General features: G+C 33.6%; 1 protein-coding gene across 1 annotated transcript in view; it reads left to right on the top strand.

Moving 5' to 3' along the window:
* Positions 1–16,717, top strand: part of LOC131849758 (uncharacterized) — a 123,366-nt gene that overhangs the window by 26,767 nt on the left and 79,882 nt on the right. Inside the window, exon 3 of the mRNA XM_059199874.1 lies at positions 1,597–1,739. Coding sequence (XP_059055857.1) covers positions 1,611–1,739 — 129 coding nt within the window. The 5' untranslated portion in view covers positions 1,597–1,610. The remainder of the gene's footprint in view (positions 1–1,596; positions 1,740–16,717) is intronic.

Raw genomic sequence — 16,717 nt, forward strand, 5'->3', positions numbered from 1 at the left:
ACGAATCTGTTTTGTTGTAAACATGTACAACAACTATTTGAAAAGAATACGAGCTGACTTTCTTGTCAGTTCTTCTCATCTCGATATCATTCCAAACTGACGGTAGATTTGAAACATCATAAGAGTCTGTAATAGACCTACATCAATAAAAATATTTTGAATTTGAAATTAGAATATGAATGTGGATGGTTATAAGGGCAGAGGAAGAGATGGTTAGACTGTGTGAAAAATGACATCTATATATAAAAATCGGTCCAGCCATTTCAGATATTAGCCGAAACAAACAGAAAGACAGACAAAAATTGTAAAAAATGTTATTTTTGAGTATGTGCCGTATTTATATTCATACGCATGTAGTAAAAAACGATTATTTCAATGTTGCAAACAGACACTCCATTTTTATTTATGTGTATAGTTAAATAAATGTTTAACTGAAAATCCCATTCCAACTAAACTATCTATCATCAACAACGTTATAATAAAATTGTTTAGTGTTATTTTAATTTTACTATATTATTAAAGATTATATCCAGTGGGAGTACAATACGATATAATAAGTTCCTTATTTATTCAATCAACAGCTGTTCCCATTTCGATGTTTATGGCATCCATATTTTGGGAATGAACTTGGCATCGAATATTTTTATTCTTCCATCGGAAATTCGAATCTTAAAAAAACATACTTTTGTACAGCTAAATTTCTGAACTATCATAATTTTTAGGTGGCATTCAAGCATATATAGTACTAGCTACTCGCCCCGCCTTCGTACGGGTGTACATATCTTATATATATATTTATATATATAAACCTTCCTCTAGAATCACTCTATCTATTAAAAAAACCGCTTCAAAATCCGTTGCGTAGTTGTAAATATTTAAGCATACATAGGGACAGACAGCAACAGCGACTTTGTTTTATGCTATGTAACTAGCTACTTATCCCGGCTTCGCACAGATATACATGTATTATAAATATAAACCTTCCTCTTGAGTCACTCTATCTGTTAAAAAAACCGCTTCAAAATCCGTTGCGTAGTCTTAAAGATTTAAGCATACATAGGGACTACAGACAGTAACAGCGACTATACTATGTAATGATTACAATCTTTTTTCTGGCAGATTGAGGTCAGACTCTGGCAGTTTCTTGTAAAACTGTTAAGCAATTTGCCTGCAGATTTTGCCAAACTGAAGAGGAAAGGCCGCTACACATCCTATGTGGTTGTATCCCACTCATGCATAAACGAAATATCTCCTTTGGAAAGTGTACTTTATCCTGAAGAGATAAAAACCATCGCTCCTTGGAATATCCTTCAATTCTTGTCCCTGACGAGTCTAGGTAGCGAACTTTGAAAAGGGCGAGCACGATAGATCTATATAGGTCGCAGTGCTACAGTTCTTACATCTGACAATAGCCCAACCACCTAATAAAAAAAAATTATACGTTCTTTTTTTTATAAAAAACGAGATTCTTTATTTGAAATTCTAAAACATAATTGTTTATAGAAAACCTGACAATAGTCCTCCCCCCCCCCTCTCAAAATATAGAAACAGGTAGTTTCCTTTTTTATTATGATTATTGGTAATTGTATGTTGCAGATCCAAACAGCAGTATGACTGTGGCCCGCGGCGAAGGCTCCCCTGAGCGAGTAGGGGGTGCCCTGCGTCGTCTGCATTATAAGGCGACAAGGCGTGCCCACTCCGCAGCCGCAAGGCATCACAGCACCACCTCCACTCCTAAGGTAAGTAAGTAGGAGCAGCAGTGGCCTTAACCATGACGAGGCGCCGGGCCTTGTTCTACATGAAAAGTGTGATGTAATCGATTGAGATTTAGTTGATTCCAACGCTATTCGATACGTATGGTTGAGGCAGGCCTAATTGTTTTGCATAAAAAATTTGCGTAGTTTTTTAGTATTTAAAACGGTAAAAAAAGCGTAAAAAATATATTTGATCATACACATACATATAGCAAATTGTCTTATTTTACTAATTTTCTATTCTGTTCTATTCTGTACTGTTCTGTTCTGTTCTGTTCTATTCTATTAATATTTTATTTCTATCTACAGTACACACAATCTTGCTAATATTATAAACGTGAAAGTTTGTAAGTATGAATGTGTAGACGGTTGGATGTTCGTTACTCTTTTACGCAAAACTACTGAACGGATTTTGATGAAACTTTACAGTAATATAGCTTACTCTGTGCCCGTGGTTTCACACGTTAAAATTCTATAAACTATATAGCCTATGTGTTAATCTGATGCATAAGCTATATTGCTGTAAAGTTTCGCCAAAATCAGTTCAGTAGTTTTTGCATGAAAGAGTAACAAACATCCATCAATACTCACAAACTATCGCATCTATAATATTAAGAAGATAAGATAATATAAATCATATTAATAAAGGATTTTCTGTTTTGTTCTATAATTTAAAATTAATATTCAAAAATCATTTATTCATGTAGGACTGCTTATGAACGTCAAATTTTTTGCATTATAATTTTAATTTTACCCTACCGTCCAGTTTGGTATATAGATCCAATTGAGAAGAACTGGCAAGAAACTCAATTGTATTACTTTTTTTATAAAGCCAGTTTATTTACAATGTATATTTATATAGGTGTCTATGTCTAACATTAAATGAAAATCCAGTGCATGAACGACTATTGCCATGCACGCTCGTCATTCAAGTAATCATTTAGTGAGTGAGGCTTTGCTCAGTAAATATGATTTAACTGTAACTTAATTCTTTATATATTTTTATAGCTATTCCCATAAAAGACCTATTGACTTTTTCTAATACTGAATAGAGAATTAAAACAAAGTGTCTGTCATAACGAGCTCTATATCTCGGATCTCATCATAGGGACATCGTAAAACGACTTATTAAAGTTGGTTCTAGGGAATTTAATAAGAGGATATATGAACCGCTATTAAGTCGCTACTTTCAATAGCAGGACGCATCCCGAGGATTGTGGAATCCTATTTACAGCTCTCCATGCGTATTTCAGACATTTTTTTAACAGAATATTCACATATATCATTGCTCAAGAAGGATATATCAAGGTTTTTTAAGTGACACGTGACATGTGACACTCTGGTGTTTCAGGCGATCACAGACTATAGTAACCGTTTACCATCAGACGGGCCGTATGCCATTACCACCATCGTACTATGTAAAAAAGAAAGTATACATATAAATAAAATTGGAGTGTCTGTTTGTAATGTTGTAATAACCGTTTTTTACTACATGCATATTAATATAAATACGGTACATAATCGTACACCAAAATAACATTTTTTACAATTTGTTGTCTGTCTGTCATGTTTGTTTGTTCCGGCTAATCTCTGTAATTGCTGGCCCAATTTTGACGGGACTTTTATTGGCAGGTAGATGATGTAATAAGGAGTGACTTAAGCTACTATTATTTTAGAAATATAAAGTTAAATTCCACGCGAGCGAAGTCGCGGGAATAGCTAGTTAATTATATGGGTCTTGCTCTCGCATATCGCCTGTTGATAGTCGCGGGTTCGATTCCTCGCACGGCACAAACATTTGTATTCATGAGTATGATTAATTGTATCGGTCTGGATGTTTTCTATGTATAATATGTATGTATTTACAAAAAAAATATGTGTATATGTATCAGTTATCTAGTACCCATAACACAAGCTTCAGCTAGCTTAACTTGGGTCTAGATGGCGCTGTGTGGATTGTCCTGAGATTATTATTATTATAATGATAAAGAGAAATATCTTAAACCTAAAAGAAACCTAAACTGCACTGTCTCATGCCGCATCAAAAATTAAAATTCAAAATATCTTTATTCATATAGGTCTATTACAGAATGTTATGATATGTCAAATCTACCGTCAGTTCGGAATGATTTCGATATGTGAAGAACTGACAAGAAACTGAGCTCATATATTTTTTTTAAATAAATGTTGTACTTATTTACAAAAATACAGATTCATTTAAATTCAAATTTGGGAGAGTAGAGTGACCACCAGCATATGCTATTGTACATCACTATCCTACATATCTTTTCCTTCCAATTTAGTAGACGTTTTCCCAATTTTTTTAATCATTAGATTTGGGATCTAAAGACAGATAAGGCATGGACCCAATTATTTCGAGGGTTCTAGAGACGCGCCCTTGACCTGTGGGGTTGTAACTCAAGTGTGTGGATCTGCTTAGTGTTTGGGTAGATATATAATTTGCAATTATCAACATCAAAGGTTTACTTAAGCTTGTTGTATTATTCACAACTAGATCAGACTTACTGAATATGCATATAAGATTTTATAAAAATCGGTCAAGCCGTTTTGGAGGAGTATGATAACTAACATTGTGACACAAGAATCTATACATATGATTAAAATTGGACTGTCTGTTTGTAATATTGAAATAACCGTTTTTTACTACATGCATATGAATATAAATACGGTACATACACAAAAATAACATTTTTTACAATTTCTGTCTGCCTGTCTGTTTGATCCGGCTAATCTCTGAAATGGCTGGACCGATTTTGACTGGACTTTTTTTAGCAGGTAGCTGATGTAATATGGAGTATATGTAATAACTTAGGCTACTTTTATTTTACAAAAATAAAGTCAATTTCCACGCGGACGAAGTCGTGGGAACAGCTAGTTTTATATATAAGATAATGTAATTTTTCTTTCTGCGAGGAGAACGATAAGGAGTTTTTCATTAATTAATTCAGATTTGAACTCACGATCCCTTGTAATTGAAACCACAAATCTACTAGGCAATAACGCTCTCAAATAAATAAGTTTGTTAAAAGTGCAAAATTTTATTAATAGTAATTCATTAATTTTGATTTGAAATCACGACCCTTTGAGTGTAATATAGACTCGTAATCAACTAGGCTACAATGCTCTCAATAGAAAGAAAATAAAGAAAGAAAAACATTTATTGACAATTATTATTTATATGAACATTTATACATTTTGACATTGGTACATTTAACATGTATATATATATGTATGCACACATACACACACAAATAAGTTTCAAAAAAGTGCATAATTTTATTAATTTCATTTTGAACTCACAACCTACTGGATGTAAAACAGAGCAGTAATCTACTAGGCTACAAAGCTCTCAAATAAATAAGTTTGCTAAAAGTGCAAGTGGTAAATGCAAGTTCAGACGCTTTAAGGTATTTCCTCCGCACGCAAACTTAGTTACAAAGTTCTCAAGTCTCCTTACTCAAAGATGATTAAGTGCGAAAGATCGTCACTTCCGGTTCAGCAGGAAATTAATTAGATTGTGGAATGAACTACCTGCCGAGGTTTTCTCTAGAGAGTACAGCATGGGGTTTTTCAAGAAGGGTATATCAAGGTTTCTTAAGGGTTGGCGCACGTGACACCCTGGTGTTTCAGACGGTCACAGACTATGGTAACCATTTACCATCAGACGGGCCGTATGCCATTACCACCACCGTACTATGTAAAAAAGAAATTAAATTGGAGCGTCTGTTTGTAATATTGAAATAACCGTTTTTTACTACATGCATATGAATATAAATACGGTACATACACCAAAATAACATTTTTTACTATTTTTATCTGTCTGTCTGTTTGTTCCGGCTAATCTCTGAAATGGCTGGACCGTTTTTGACGGGACTTTTATTGGCAGGTAGCTGATGTAATAAGGAGTAACTTAGTCTACTTTTATTTTAGAAACATAAAGTTAAATTCCACGCGTCCTAAGTCCAATGTACAGGTAGTAAAAAATAAATGAAATAATATATAAGTCAATAAAGATTTTCTATAAACAAATTAGTTTTTGAATTACAAATAAATAATTTCGATTTTTACTAAAAATAAATGAGGACCTATCTTAATTTTTATTTAATTACGGTTAAATTAAAAACACGCGACGAAGTCGCGGGAACAGCTAGTATTTCGTGTTTTCATACAGTCTTGGATTTTTTATACGATTGACCTATCTTTAGTTCATTCGTATAGAAAATCCAGGAGCCTATAAAAACATGAAATAGAATTACAAATGATTTTCCTGAATAAGGAAAAAATATCTTTATATTTATTGTAATAATAGAGTAAGGCAAGTAAAGCGGAACATAAAAACTTACGGTGATTTCAATTGAAAATATTCCTAACTCGCTTGGGTGAGGTCTCCCCTCTCTGATAGAATAGAATAGAATAGAAAATCCCTTATTCAAATAAACTTAATTTAAGCACTTTTGAATAGTCATAACATTTTTTTTAATCTACCGCTCATTCGGACAGCTGTCTCATCACAAGAAGAATCAGCAAGAAACTTGTGTGTTGCTATATATATATATATGTATACTAGCTTTTGCCCGCGGCTTCGCTCGCGTTAATTTATCCCCTTAGGGGTGGAATTTATCAAAATAATTTCACGTCATAGTAGCTTTATGCATGCAAAGTCTCAGCCCGATCGGTTTAAAATTGACAAAGTTTCATACAAACTTTCATCCCCTATTTTAGCCCTTTGGGGGTTTAGTTAATCAAAATCCTTTCTTAGCGGATGCCTAAGTCATAACATCTAACTGCATGCCGAATTTCAGCCCGATCCACCCAGTGGTTTGGACTGTGCGTTGATAGATCACTATGTCAGTCAGTCATCTTTGAGTTATATATATTTAGATTTGTTGTTTGGTACTTTTGGAATAATTACAATGTGCTCCTATAGAATATATGTATATATATATAGCTTTTTTATGGATGATAATGGAATGGTGCTCCCGCCTGCGCTAACGGTTTACGCTGGCGGGGCGCCAGTGGAGGATGATAAGATGAGCATGAGGTCAGGTCAGTTAGCCCGTCTTGACAAATTCATCAAGGATTTATCACGGACAGATCACAAGGAGATATATATATATATATATATATATATATATATATATATATGTACTAGTTGTCCCAGCAAACGTTGTTTTGCCTTAAAATAAAAAATAATAATTTAGGGGTGGACTACCCCTAACATTTAGGGGGATGAAAAATAGATGTTCGCCGATTCTCAGACCTACTCAATACGCTCACAAAATTTCATGAGAATCGGTCAAGCCGTTTCGGTGGAGTATGGGAACGAAAACTGTGACACGAGAATTTTATATATAATATATAAGATGTATAATATCTCCCTTTGAGGGGGTAATAGACTTGTCGGGTAAAAATCACAAATTATTCAAATTCAAAATATATTTATTCATGTAGGTCTATTACAGACTCTTATGATATGTCAAATCTACCGTCAGTTCGGAATGATATCGAGATGAGAAGAACTGACAAGAAACTCAGCTCGTATTTTTTTCAAATAATAGTGGAACATGTTTATTATAAATACAGTTATTAAAATTCAAATTTGGGAGAATAGAGTGACCACCAGCATATGCTATCGCAAAGAACAAAAAATTTAATCAGTGTTCCCAACCTGAACAGACTAGTCCCCACAAGCAGCACCCGTTCACGAGTATGACGTATGAGCCAGCCATCATTGTACTCAACCATATTTGAGGGAGCACATCGACCCGGCCCACCACGCCGCCACAAGTTTGAACTTTATACCGAGCATGACTGTTTCAGGTTACTCCACTACGTCAATTATATTATTTACAGCATAGGCTGTACCGATCACAGTTTTCACCCATTACAATATAAAATTTACATTATTTAATTTACAATATGTCATTACAAAATTTATAATAAGTTTCTTTAATGTTATTACATTATCCATGTCAATGGGAAAAATTATATGCCTCATAACAAAAGTTAAAATTGTAATTATTATTATTATTATAGACAATCGTTTTTACCCGACTGCGGCGAAGTAGCAGTAGGAGATCCTTGATCTATCTAACCTCTAAAGTAACATATATTTACGTCACCTCCTGTTTACGTCTATATATAACCAATTGATCAAAATTCTATTCGATACCAATAATGTTATTGCATTTTCCCATGGTCTGGTCCCGTGGTCTGAATGACATAATTCACTTCCCATATAACCATAATTAAAGCGTACCATTGGATCTCACTTTGCGAATAGAAATGTTTGTATGCGAGATATCATCGAGGAAATTTTTAACTACATTAATTATTTTTATACATTAATACTTTATATATGAGTAAAATTGGAGTGTCTGTTTGTAATATTGAAGTAACCGTTTTTTACTACATGCATATGAATTCAAATACGGTACATATACCAAAATAACATTTTTTACAATTTTTGTCTGTTTGGCCAATCTCTGAAATGGCTGGACCAATTTTGACGGGACTTTTTTTGCAGGTAGCTGATGTAATAAGGAGTAACTTAGGCTACTCATATTTTAGAAAAATAAAATGAAATTCCAAAATAAATATTTAATTAACACAGCGCCATCTAGTCCCATGGTAAGCAGAGCTTGTGTTATGGGTACTAGACAACTGATATAAATACTTAATTTTTTTTAGTAAATACATACATAATATACATAGAAAACACCCACGGCGATACAAACAATCATACTTATATAATATTTGCAGCACAATTCACACAGCGCCATCTAGTCTCAAGCTAAGCAGAGCTTGTGTTATGGGTATTAGACGACTGATACATATATAGATACTTTTTATTTTGTAAATATATAAAACAGCGAGACCGATACAAACAATCATACTCATGAATGCAAATATTTGTGCTGTGCGAGGAATCGAACCCACGACCACTGTGAAGCGGTGTGCTAAACCACTGAGGTCGTAAATAGAATACAAGTGGTAGGGCACGCCCGCCCACCTAACAGAATTAATATTAATGGTGCTGATGAATGAACATCATCTATACATATAAATAAAATTGAAGTGTCTGTTAAAATTTCTATATAATTTATTTGTGTAGATGTTTTTAATCGTATTGTAAATCGTAAAATTTCCTACATTATAAATACTAAATACATGTTACTGCTACTAATCAAATTAATTACTTGAGTTATTAACTAATTATATCATTTACATAACTTAATTATACAATTACAACCTAAAATTAAAAAGCTTAAAAAATATAATGTAATGACTAAAATATATTATTAAAAGTCCGAGGTAGCTGCCAGCTCTTCGGTCTTCTGTGATGTCGACTAACCTTTTCGTTATTTCTTTGAATAGTCTTATAGCGCTAGGACCCCCGGACCAGGGGTCTCGATGAATGGGGCAAAATCATATTCGGAGCCTAGATGTATTTATATGCTTTGACTTTTTCAGCCGCTTCACATGCCGCACCAGCTCTGTTGTTGGTTCCATGTAGTATCTGTTTGTAACATCGAAATAACCGTTTTTTTACTACACATGAATATAATATAGAATAGAATAGAATAGAAAATCATTTATTCAAATAAACTTCATTTAAGCACTTTTGAATAGTCATAACAATTTGTTTTTTATCTACCACTCGTTCGGAAAGCTATCTCATCACAAGAAGAACGACCAAAAAACTTGCGTGTTGCTCTTTTAAATAATCATTGTAAGTTATAAATACGGTACATACATCAAAATAACATTTTTTAGAATTTTTGTCTGTCTGTCTGTCTGTTTGTTCCGGCTAATCTCTGAAATGGCTGGATCGATTTTGACGGGATTTTTTTTGGCAGGTAGCTGATGTAATAAGGAGTAACTTAGGCTAATTTTATTTTAGAAAAATAAAGTTAAATTCCACGCGGACGAAGTCGCAGGTACATAGTAAATAAATCTAAATATATACAACTCAAAGGCGATTGACTGACATAGTGATCTATCAACGCACAGCCCACACCACTGGACGGATCGGGCTGAAATTTGGAATGCAGGTAGATGTTATGACGTAGGCATTCGTTAAGATAGGATTTTGATTAATTCTAATAAAATAGGGGATGAAAGTTTGTATGAAACTTTGTCAATTTTAAACCAATCGGGATGAGACTTTGCGTGCATAAAGCTACTACGACTTAGGCATCCCCTAAGAAAGGATTTTGATAAATTCCACCCCTAAGGGGATAAAAGAGGGGATGAAAATTTTCTATAAATCTTCTTAGATTTTCGACTGATTGAACTGAAATTAAAGTTAGAGCTACTATGATGAAGACGTTCCCTTAAATAGGATTTTGATAAATTCAACCCCCATGGGATGCAGGATGTAAATGTATTAGTTTGAACCTATCAGTACCTAATGGAACGAATAAATTAAGACGAACAAAATATTTTTTAGTTCTTTAGGGTACTTTTATTTTAGAAAAATAAAGTTAAATTCCACGCGGACGAAATCGCAGGAACAGCTAGTATATATATATATATATTCTATAGGTGCACATTGTAATCGTATTTATTACTAGTATTTACATAACCTAATTGTATTATTCATTTATAGCATGGGTTCCAGGGAGTCTTTGCGAGAGTGCTTTAAGGAATCAAATATCCTCACCGTTGATTCTCAATATATTTATGAAAATATCATGTATGCCAGGAAGAATATAGACAGTTTCAAAAGAGTTAGTGATTGCACTAATAAAAGCTTACGTAACAATAACAAACTGATTTTACCTAAATGTCGTTTGGCTAAAGTTAGTAATTCGTTTTATGGCAATTGCGTAAGGTTTTACAATAAAATACCAGAGTCTGTTATAAATCTGCCAGAAAAAAGATTTAAATGTCAAATAAAACACTTCCTTTGCAAAAAAGCTTACTATAAAATTGAAGAATTCGTTAACGATAATAATGTTTTTGTAGAAAAATTTTAAATCCATAGCACTGACAATATTATCTGATTACACTAATAATGAGTGCGTAGCGATTTCTATGTTGATTGTCGCATGCCTCTTACTTGTTACACTGTAATTATTTATATAAAAAAAACATCTATTAAAAAGAGCAACACACAAGTTTCTTGCTCATTCTTCTTGTGATGAATCTGCATTCCGAATGAGCGGTAGAATCAAAATATGACTATTCAAAAGTGTTTATTTGAATGAAGATTATTTCTATTTCTATTTCTATTTCTATGTACAACTAAGAACCTAAAATTAAAATCATAAAAAATATAATTTGATGACTAAAATATATTATTATATTAAAAGGGGTCCCTTTAGGCAACGTTCCGAAGATACTGGCAGCGTTCCCTCTGTATTGTAATTATTACAAATGGACCAAACAACATAAGTAATGTGTATGCATCCGGTCACATTTAATGAAAAGAACAGGACTATGAAGACGAATACGATCTTCTTTATTTAGAAAAACTTTCCTTCTTAACTGAACAAATAAGAAAGCCTATTTATCCAAAGTTGTGTACATTATGTGGTTTATAAAATTTTGCATAGGCCTCCTCCAGCTCTCTCCATTGAACTTAGTCTTCTGTAACCCTATTCCATATTAGGCACATTGATTTTAAAAGAATAGTGTAATCCATTACATTTCAAATAAGTAATCATATTGCTAAGTAACAGTTGATATGTAACGTGCAACTGATCGGAACGTGAACAAATTATATGTACTGCTGTATATGTGTAATCCACTGAATATCTCCATCAAGTGACCCAATTATAATTTTTTTTTAAGCGAAAATAAAAATATCTCGACCTGGCTCACGAGGTGACCGAAATGTGGGGGGTGATGTTCACCGAAATTATTCCAATCGTTATGTCGGTGAACGGTCTTATCCCAACTAGTCTATCTCAGACGGTTGGAATTCCGGGGCGGCTGAAAGATGCAGAAAGCGGTGCTCTTAGATTCTGCCCGCACTGAACCCCGGCCGACTATCTCCTCTCCAAGAGGGGAGATGAGTATTTTTGGAAACTTTATTCATAAATGCACGGTACAATTAAATATAGTTAGCCCTGGCTTTCGATATAGGTGAACCTGTGCCACGAAAGCCAGTTTACAGAATGTTGGAGCATTCTGTAGACATTTTTGGTACATTTGCAGTTGTACATGTGTACATTACAGTGTTGTACATTACACATGTACACATAAAGGACATATGTGTACACATGTACACATATGTCCTTTATGTACACATGTGTACATAATACTTTTGAATACAAAAACAAAAAATGTAAAAAATGTAATTAGTGATTATTATTTTAACAGATTTAATTTTGGATATGTTTTTTGCTACTATTGTTCTATTGTTAACTCTTCTGTATATTGTTTTATATTATATATGTTATTTAAATGTAGAGATGTAGAGTGTCTTAAGTGTAATGGATTAAATAACGTATTAGGCACATTGATTTTAAAAGAAAACTCTAATCTATTACATTTAAAATAAGTAATCAGCGGTAGATTAAAAAAAAATGTAATGACTATTCAAAAGTGCTTCAGTGTAAGTTTATTTGAATAAATGATTTTCTATTCTATTCTATTCATATTGCTAAGTAACAGTTGATATGTAACGTGCAACTGATCGGAACGTGAACAAATTATATGTACTGCTGTATATGTGTAATCCACTGAATATCTCCATCATTTCAGAGGGGAAAAGTGTTAGTAATGTGAAATAATTACTCAATTGCCAGCAATGTACCAACATTGAGCTGATGTAATAAGGAGTAACTTAAGCTACTTTTTTTTTATTTTAGAAATATAAAGTTAATTACAACGCGGACGAAGTCGCGGGAACAGCTATTTTTAACTATATAAATACGGGGGAAATGGGGATTGTTAGTAATGTGGACTGATAATGCTAGTAATGTTGGTACATTGTATTACGCCGACCCCAAATAAATGGGATAAGGAAGAAGCAGATGATGATGTTGGTACATTGTCAGATTGATGATAATGCTAGCAATGTACCATGTCAGATTGATTTCCACGCGGTTCCCCGGAAACTATCGTGATAAATTTCTGGTGATTTTGTCACGATGAGCCAAGTGATCTGACCTTATCCTCATTTTGTCAACCTCCACTAGCACCCCGCCAGCGTCAACCGTTAGCGCAGGCGAGTGCATCATTCCATAAGCATCCATAAAAAAACTCTACTCCAGGGCGGTCCCAGAGTCGGGCTGGTGTCTTTCTAACATGTTCTTCGGCGATTCTGCCTTCTAGTCCCGTCTCTAGGATATCAAAGAGTTACTTGCTTGCTCCTTTATATAAAATATTTTGCATCTTAACATATGCCCTGTCGAACTTTGAATGGTATTGTCTTGAGAATACATCCGTTACTTTAGTTCTTTGATGATATCCCAGTCTATGATTTTATCCCTCAATTTGATGATAGATAGATACATAGATAAATTCTTTATTCACAATTACAGACACATAACATACATGAGATACAGAAAAAACACGAATTAATAAAAGAAATCTAGGTGACGTTATGTGCCGCAAAAGTGAAATGGCAGCCAACTCAGCATAATGCTACAGATAACTCTGCAGCGCTGATATTCTGTTGGCTCCATACTTATTACTAAAAAAAAATACATAATATTAAACATCGAGCTCTTTATCAAAATATATAAAGTATGAATAAACTGTAAACAATGTGATGAATTATGTTATTATTAGGACCTCATACTGAACAAATACGTGTTAATTTTTTTTTGGACAATTCACAAAAATAGGAGAAAACAATAGGTAATATGAAAAAAGGCAGTAGTATATATAGATATATATATATAGTCATACTTTCCTCATATAATTAAAACAATAATATTTTATTTTAGTTACCAGGAGTCACTTTGTTATATTAATAATCACAATATAATTGAAAAAACAAAAACGAAAGTAAATTTATTTTCCACTTTCATTCTCAATTTACTAGTCTACAGGATTTTCATACTAATTTTCCTTTTTAAAATCATTTTTTTTTGTTCTCTGTATTTCTTCTGTGGCTTTAAAAGATCTAGTGGAATCGTGTTTTATTATATCAGGTCGCGCTGAACGCTAATTAAAAAGCAATAAAAATTACGAATGAAACAAGAAACATAGACATCGCTGTGAAAACAGCATCAGCGTATAAATAAAAAAAGAATCGTCAATATGGCATTAGCCAGTCGAAAAAATACAGTCATACAAAGAAATACAATGAAGGTCTCTGAAGAAAATCCTATTATCCAGTAAACTAGTGATTAAAACCAGACGCGAAAGTTTTTACGTTCGCAGTAACTATATCGTTCACGGCCGCTTTGTATTAATTAACTGTGTTTCGGATTTCGTCCAATTAACACATTCGCGTTGAATGACATAACTGAGAATTTAACAACGTAGTTCCGAGTTCCCGAGTAACTTAAAATTATAACATAATTTACATAGATTATGTTATAATTTTAAGTTACTCGGGAAAATAAAAACAAATCTGTACATATAAATAAAATTGGAGTCTGTTTGTAATATTGAAATAAACATTTTCAAATTCAATATTCTTTATTTAGGTAACACAATTTTACAATTACATTCTACAGTTGTTGAAGACTCCTTTTAACCGTAAAGATGCCTGGATCGGGCTGAAATTTGGCATGCAGGTAGATATTATGACGAGGCATCCGCTAAGAAAGGATTTTGATTAATTCTACCCCCAATGGGATAAAATAGGGGATGAAAGTTTATATGAAACTGTCAATTTTAAACGGATCGGGCTGAGACTTTGCGTACATAAAGCTACTGTGACGTAGGCATCCCCTAAGAAAGGATTTTGATGAATTCCACTCCTAAGGAAAAATAGATGAATTTATAGATGATAGCAATATATAGCAAGAATAAGTTTATTTGCGGACAACGTTATAATTTTAATTTTCATACTGCTTTCTTGATATATGATAGCGTAGCGGCTTTTGTATTGATTGCCGCATGCATCCTTATGTAAAGTGCGAATACTGTAACTACCATATAGTAATTTTTGTAGCTGTGACGTGGTCGTGTGGAATGAGTAGTCATGCTCACTAAAATGTCCAGACATGTGGCGGCGTGGTGGGCCGGGTCATTGGGCTCCCTAAAATATGGTCGAGCGCAGTGATGGCTGGCTCATCCGTCATACTCGTGAAACGAGTGCTGCTTGTAGGGACTGGTCTGCTCTTATCACTACGACTGATTTAATCTTATTGCATATTTATATTTGACCCAAAAATTAGTGCTTGTTGGTAGTTTGTATTCACACGTTTCGACTTGTAAATGTAAACTTACAAGGATCTATCTATCTACTATTCAAAAGTGCTTAAATTAAGTTTACTTGAATAAATGATTTTCTATTCTATTCTATTCTAAAGAGGATAAATTAAAGCAAAGCCGCGGGTATAAGCTAATACTGGATATATTGGAATAATATATGCAGTGTACACATGACGTTACGAGTTTATTGAATTTCTTGCGGAAAGTAAATCAAGGAATGTAGTGATACCGCATTGGAGATGCTCACAGCTGTCGACCGTCCAATTTTCCGCTTGGTCCACGATGCGTGCCCCGTTGAGGTATATATGAAATTCTATACAAGCTGGTACTTGATATTTGTAACCTATACTACCTATAACTGCAACTTTGCCTGCTTTTTTATAGAAATAGAAATAATCTTTATTCAAATAAACTTAATATAAGCCACTGTCAATGTGCTCAGTCTAATTTGGTTGAGTGCAAACACTAAACAAACTTATAGTAAATTTAGTAATGACATATTGTAATTTAAATAATGTAAGTTAAATATCGTAATGGGTGAAAACTGTGATTGGTACAGTGTATGCTGTAAATAATATAAATGACATAGTGGAGAAACTTGAAACAGTCATGCTCGCGACAAAGTTCAAACTTGTGGCGGCGTGGTGGGCCGGGTCGATGTGCTCCCTCTAATATGGTTGAGTGCAATGATGGCTGGCTCATCCGTCATACTCGTGAACAGGTGCTGCTTGTGGGGACTGGTCTGTTCAGGTTGCGAACACTGATTAGATTTTTTGTGTTTTGCAATAGCATATACTGGTGGGCACTCTATTCTCCTAAATTTGAATTTAAATGAATCTGTATTATTGTAAACATGTATAACATTTATTTAAAAATACGAGCTGAGTTTCTTGTCAGTTCTTCTCATCTCGAAAACAATCTGAACTGACGGTAGATTTGACATATCATAAGAGTCTGTAATTGACCTACATGAATAAAGATATTTTGAATTTGAATTTCAAGCACTTTTGAATAGTCACATATTTTTTTATTCCAACGCTCATTATGAATGCAGACTCATCACAAGAAGAATGAGCAAGAAACTTGTGTGTTGCTCTTTTAAATAAATAATGTTTTAATTACATTTACATTAACAAGGATTAGGCGTGCGACAATCAACATAGAAACCGCTACGCACTTAATCTCTGTTCAATCAGATAACATTGTCAGCGCTATGTATTTTAAGTTATATATTTTCTACCAAAACATTATTCTTATTTATAAATTCTTCAATTTTAAATGGAGCGGATGGCTCTCTTTTGGAAAATAAATACTGTATTTATATCAGCCAATAGTAATATATCCGAACAATCCCCACTGAACAACTCAAGGTAAGTAGAACTAGCGTTGGGGGTACTAGACAACTGATATAAATACATAGATAAGTTTTTTTTTCAAAATGCATACATAATATACATAGAAAATACCCAGACAGTTACAAACAATCATACTCATGAATACAAATGTTTGTTTCTTACGAGGAATCGAACCCGCGAACATCGGAAGTAACTCTCACGGCACAAACATTTGTATTCATGAGTATGATTGTTTGTATCGAT

The sequence above is a fragment of the Achroia grisella genome, unplaced genomic scaffold, assembly GCF_030625045.1.
Source record: "Achroia grisella isolate CSIRO2021 unplaced genomic scaffold, CSIRO_AGI_Agris_v1 utg660, whole genome shotgun sequence".
Lineage (NCBI taxonomy): Eukaryota > Metazoa > Arthropoda > Insecta > Lepidoptera > Pyralidae > Achroia > Achroia grisella.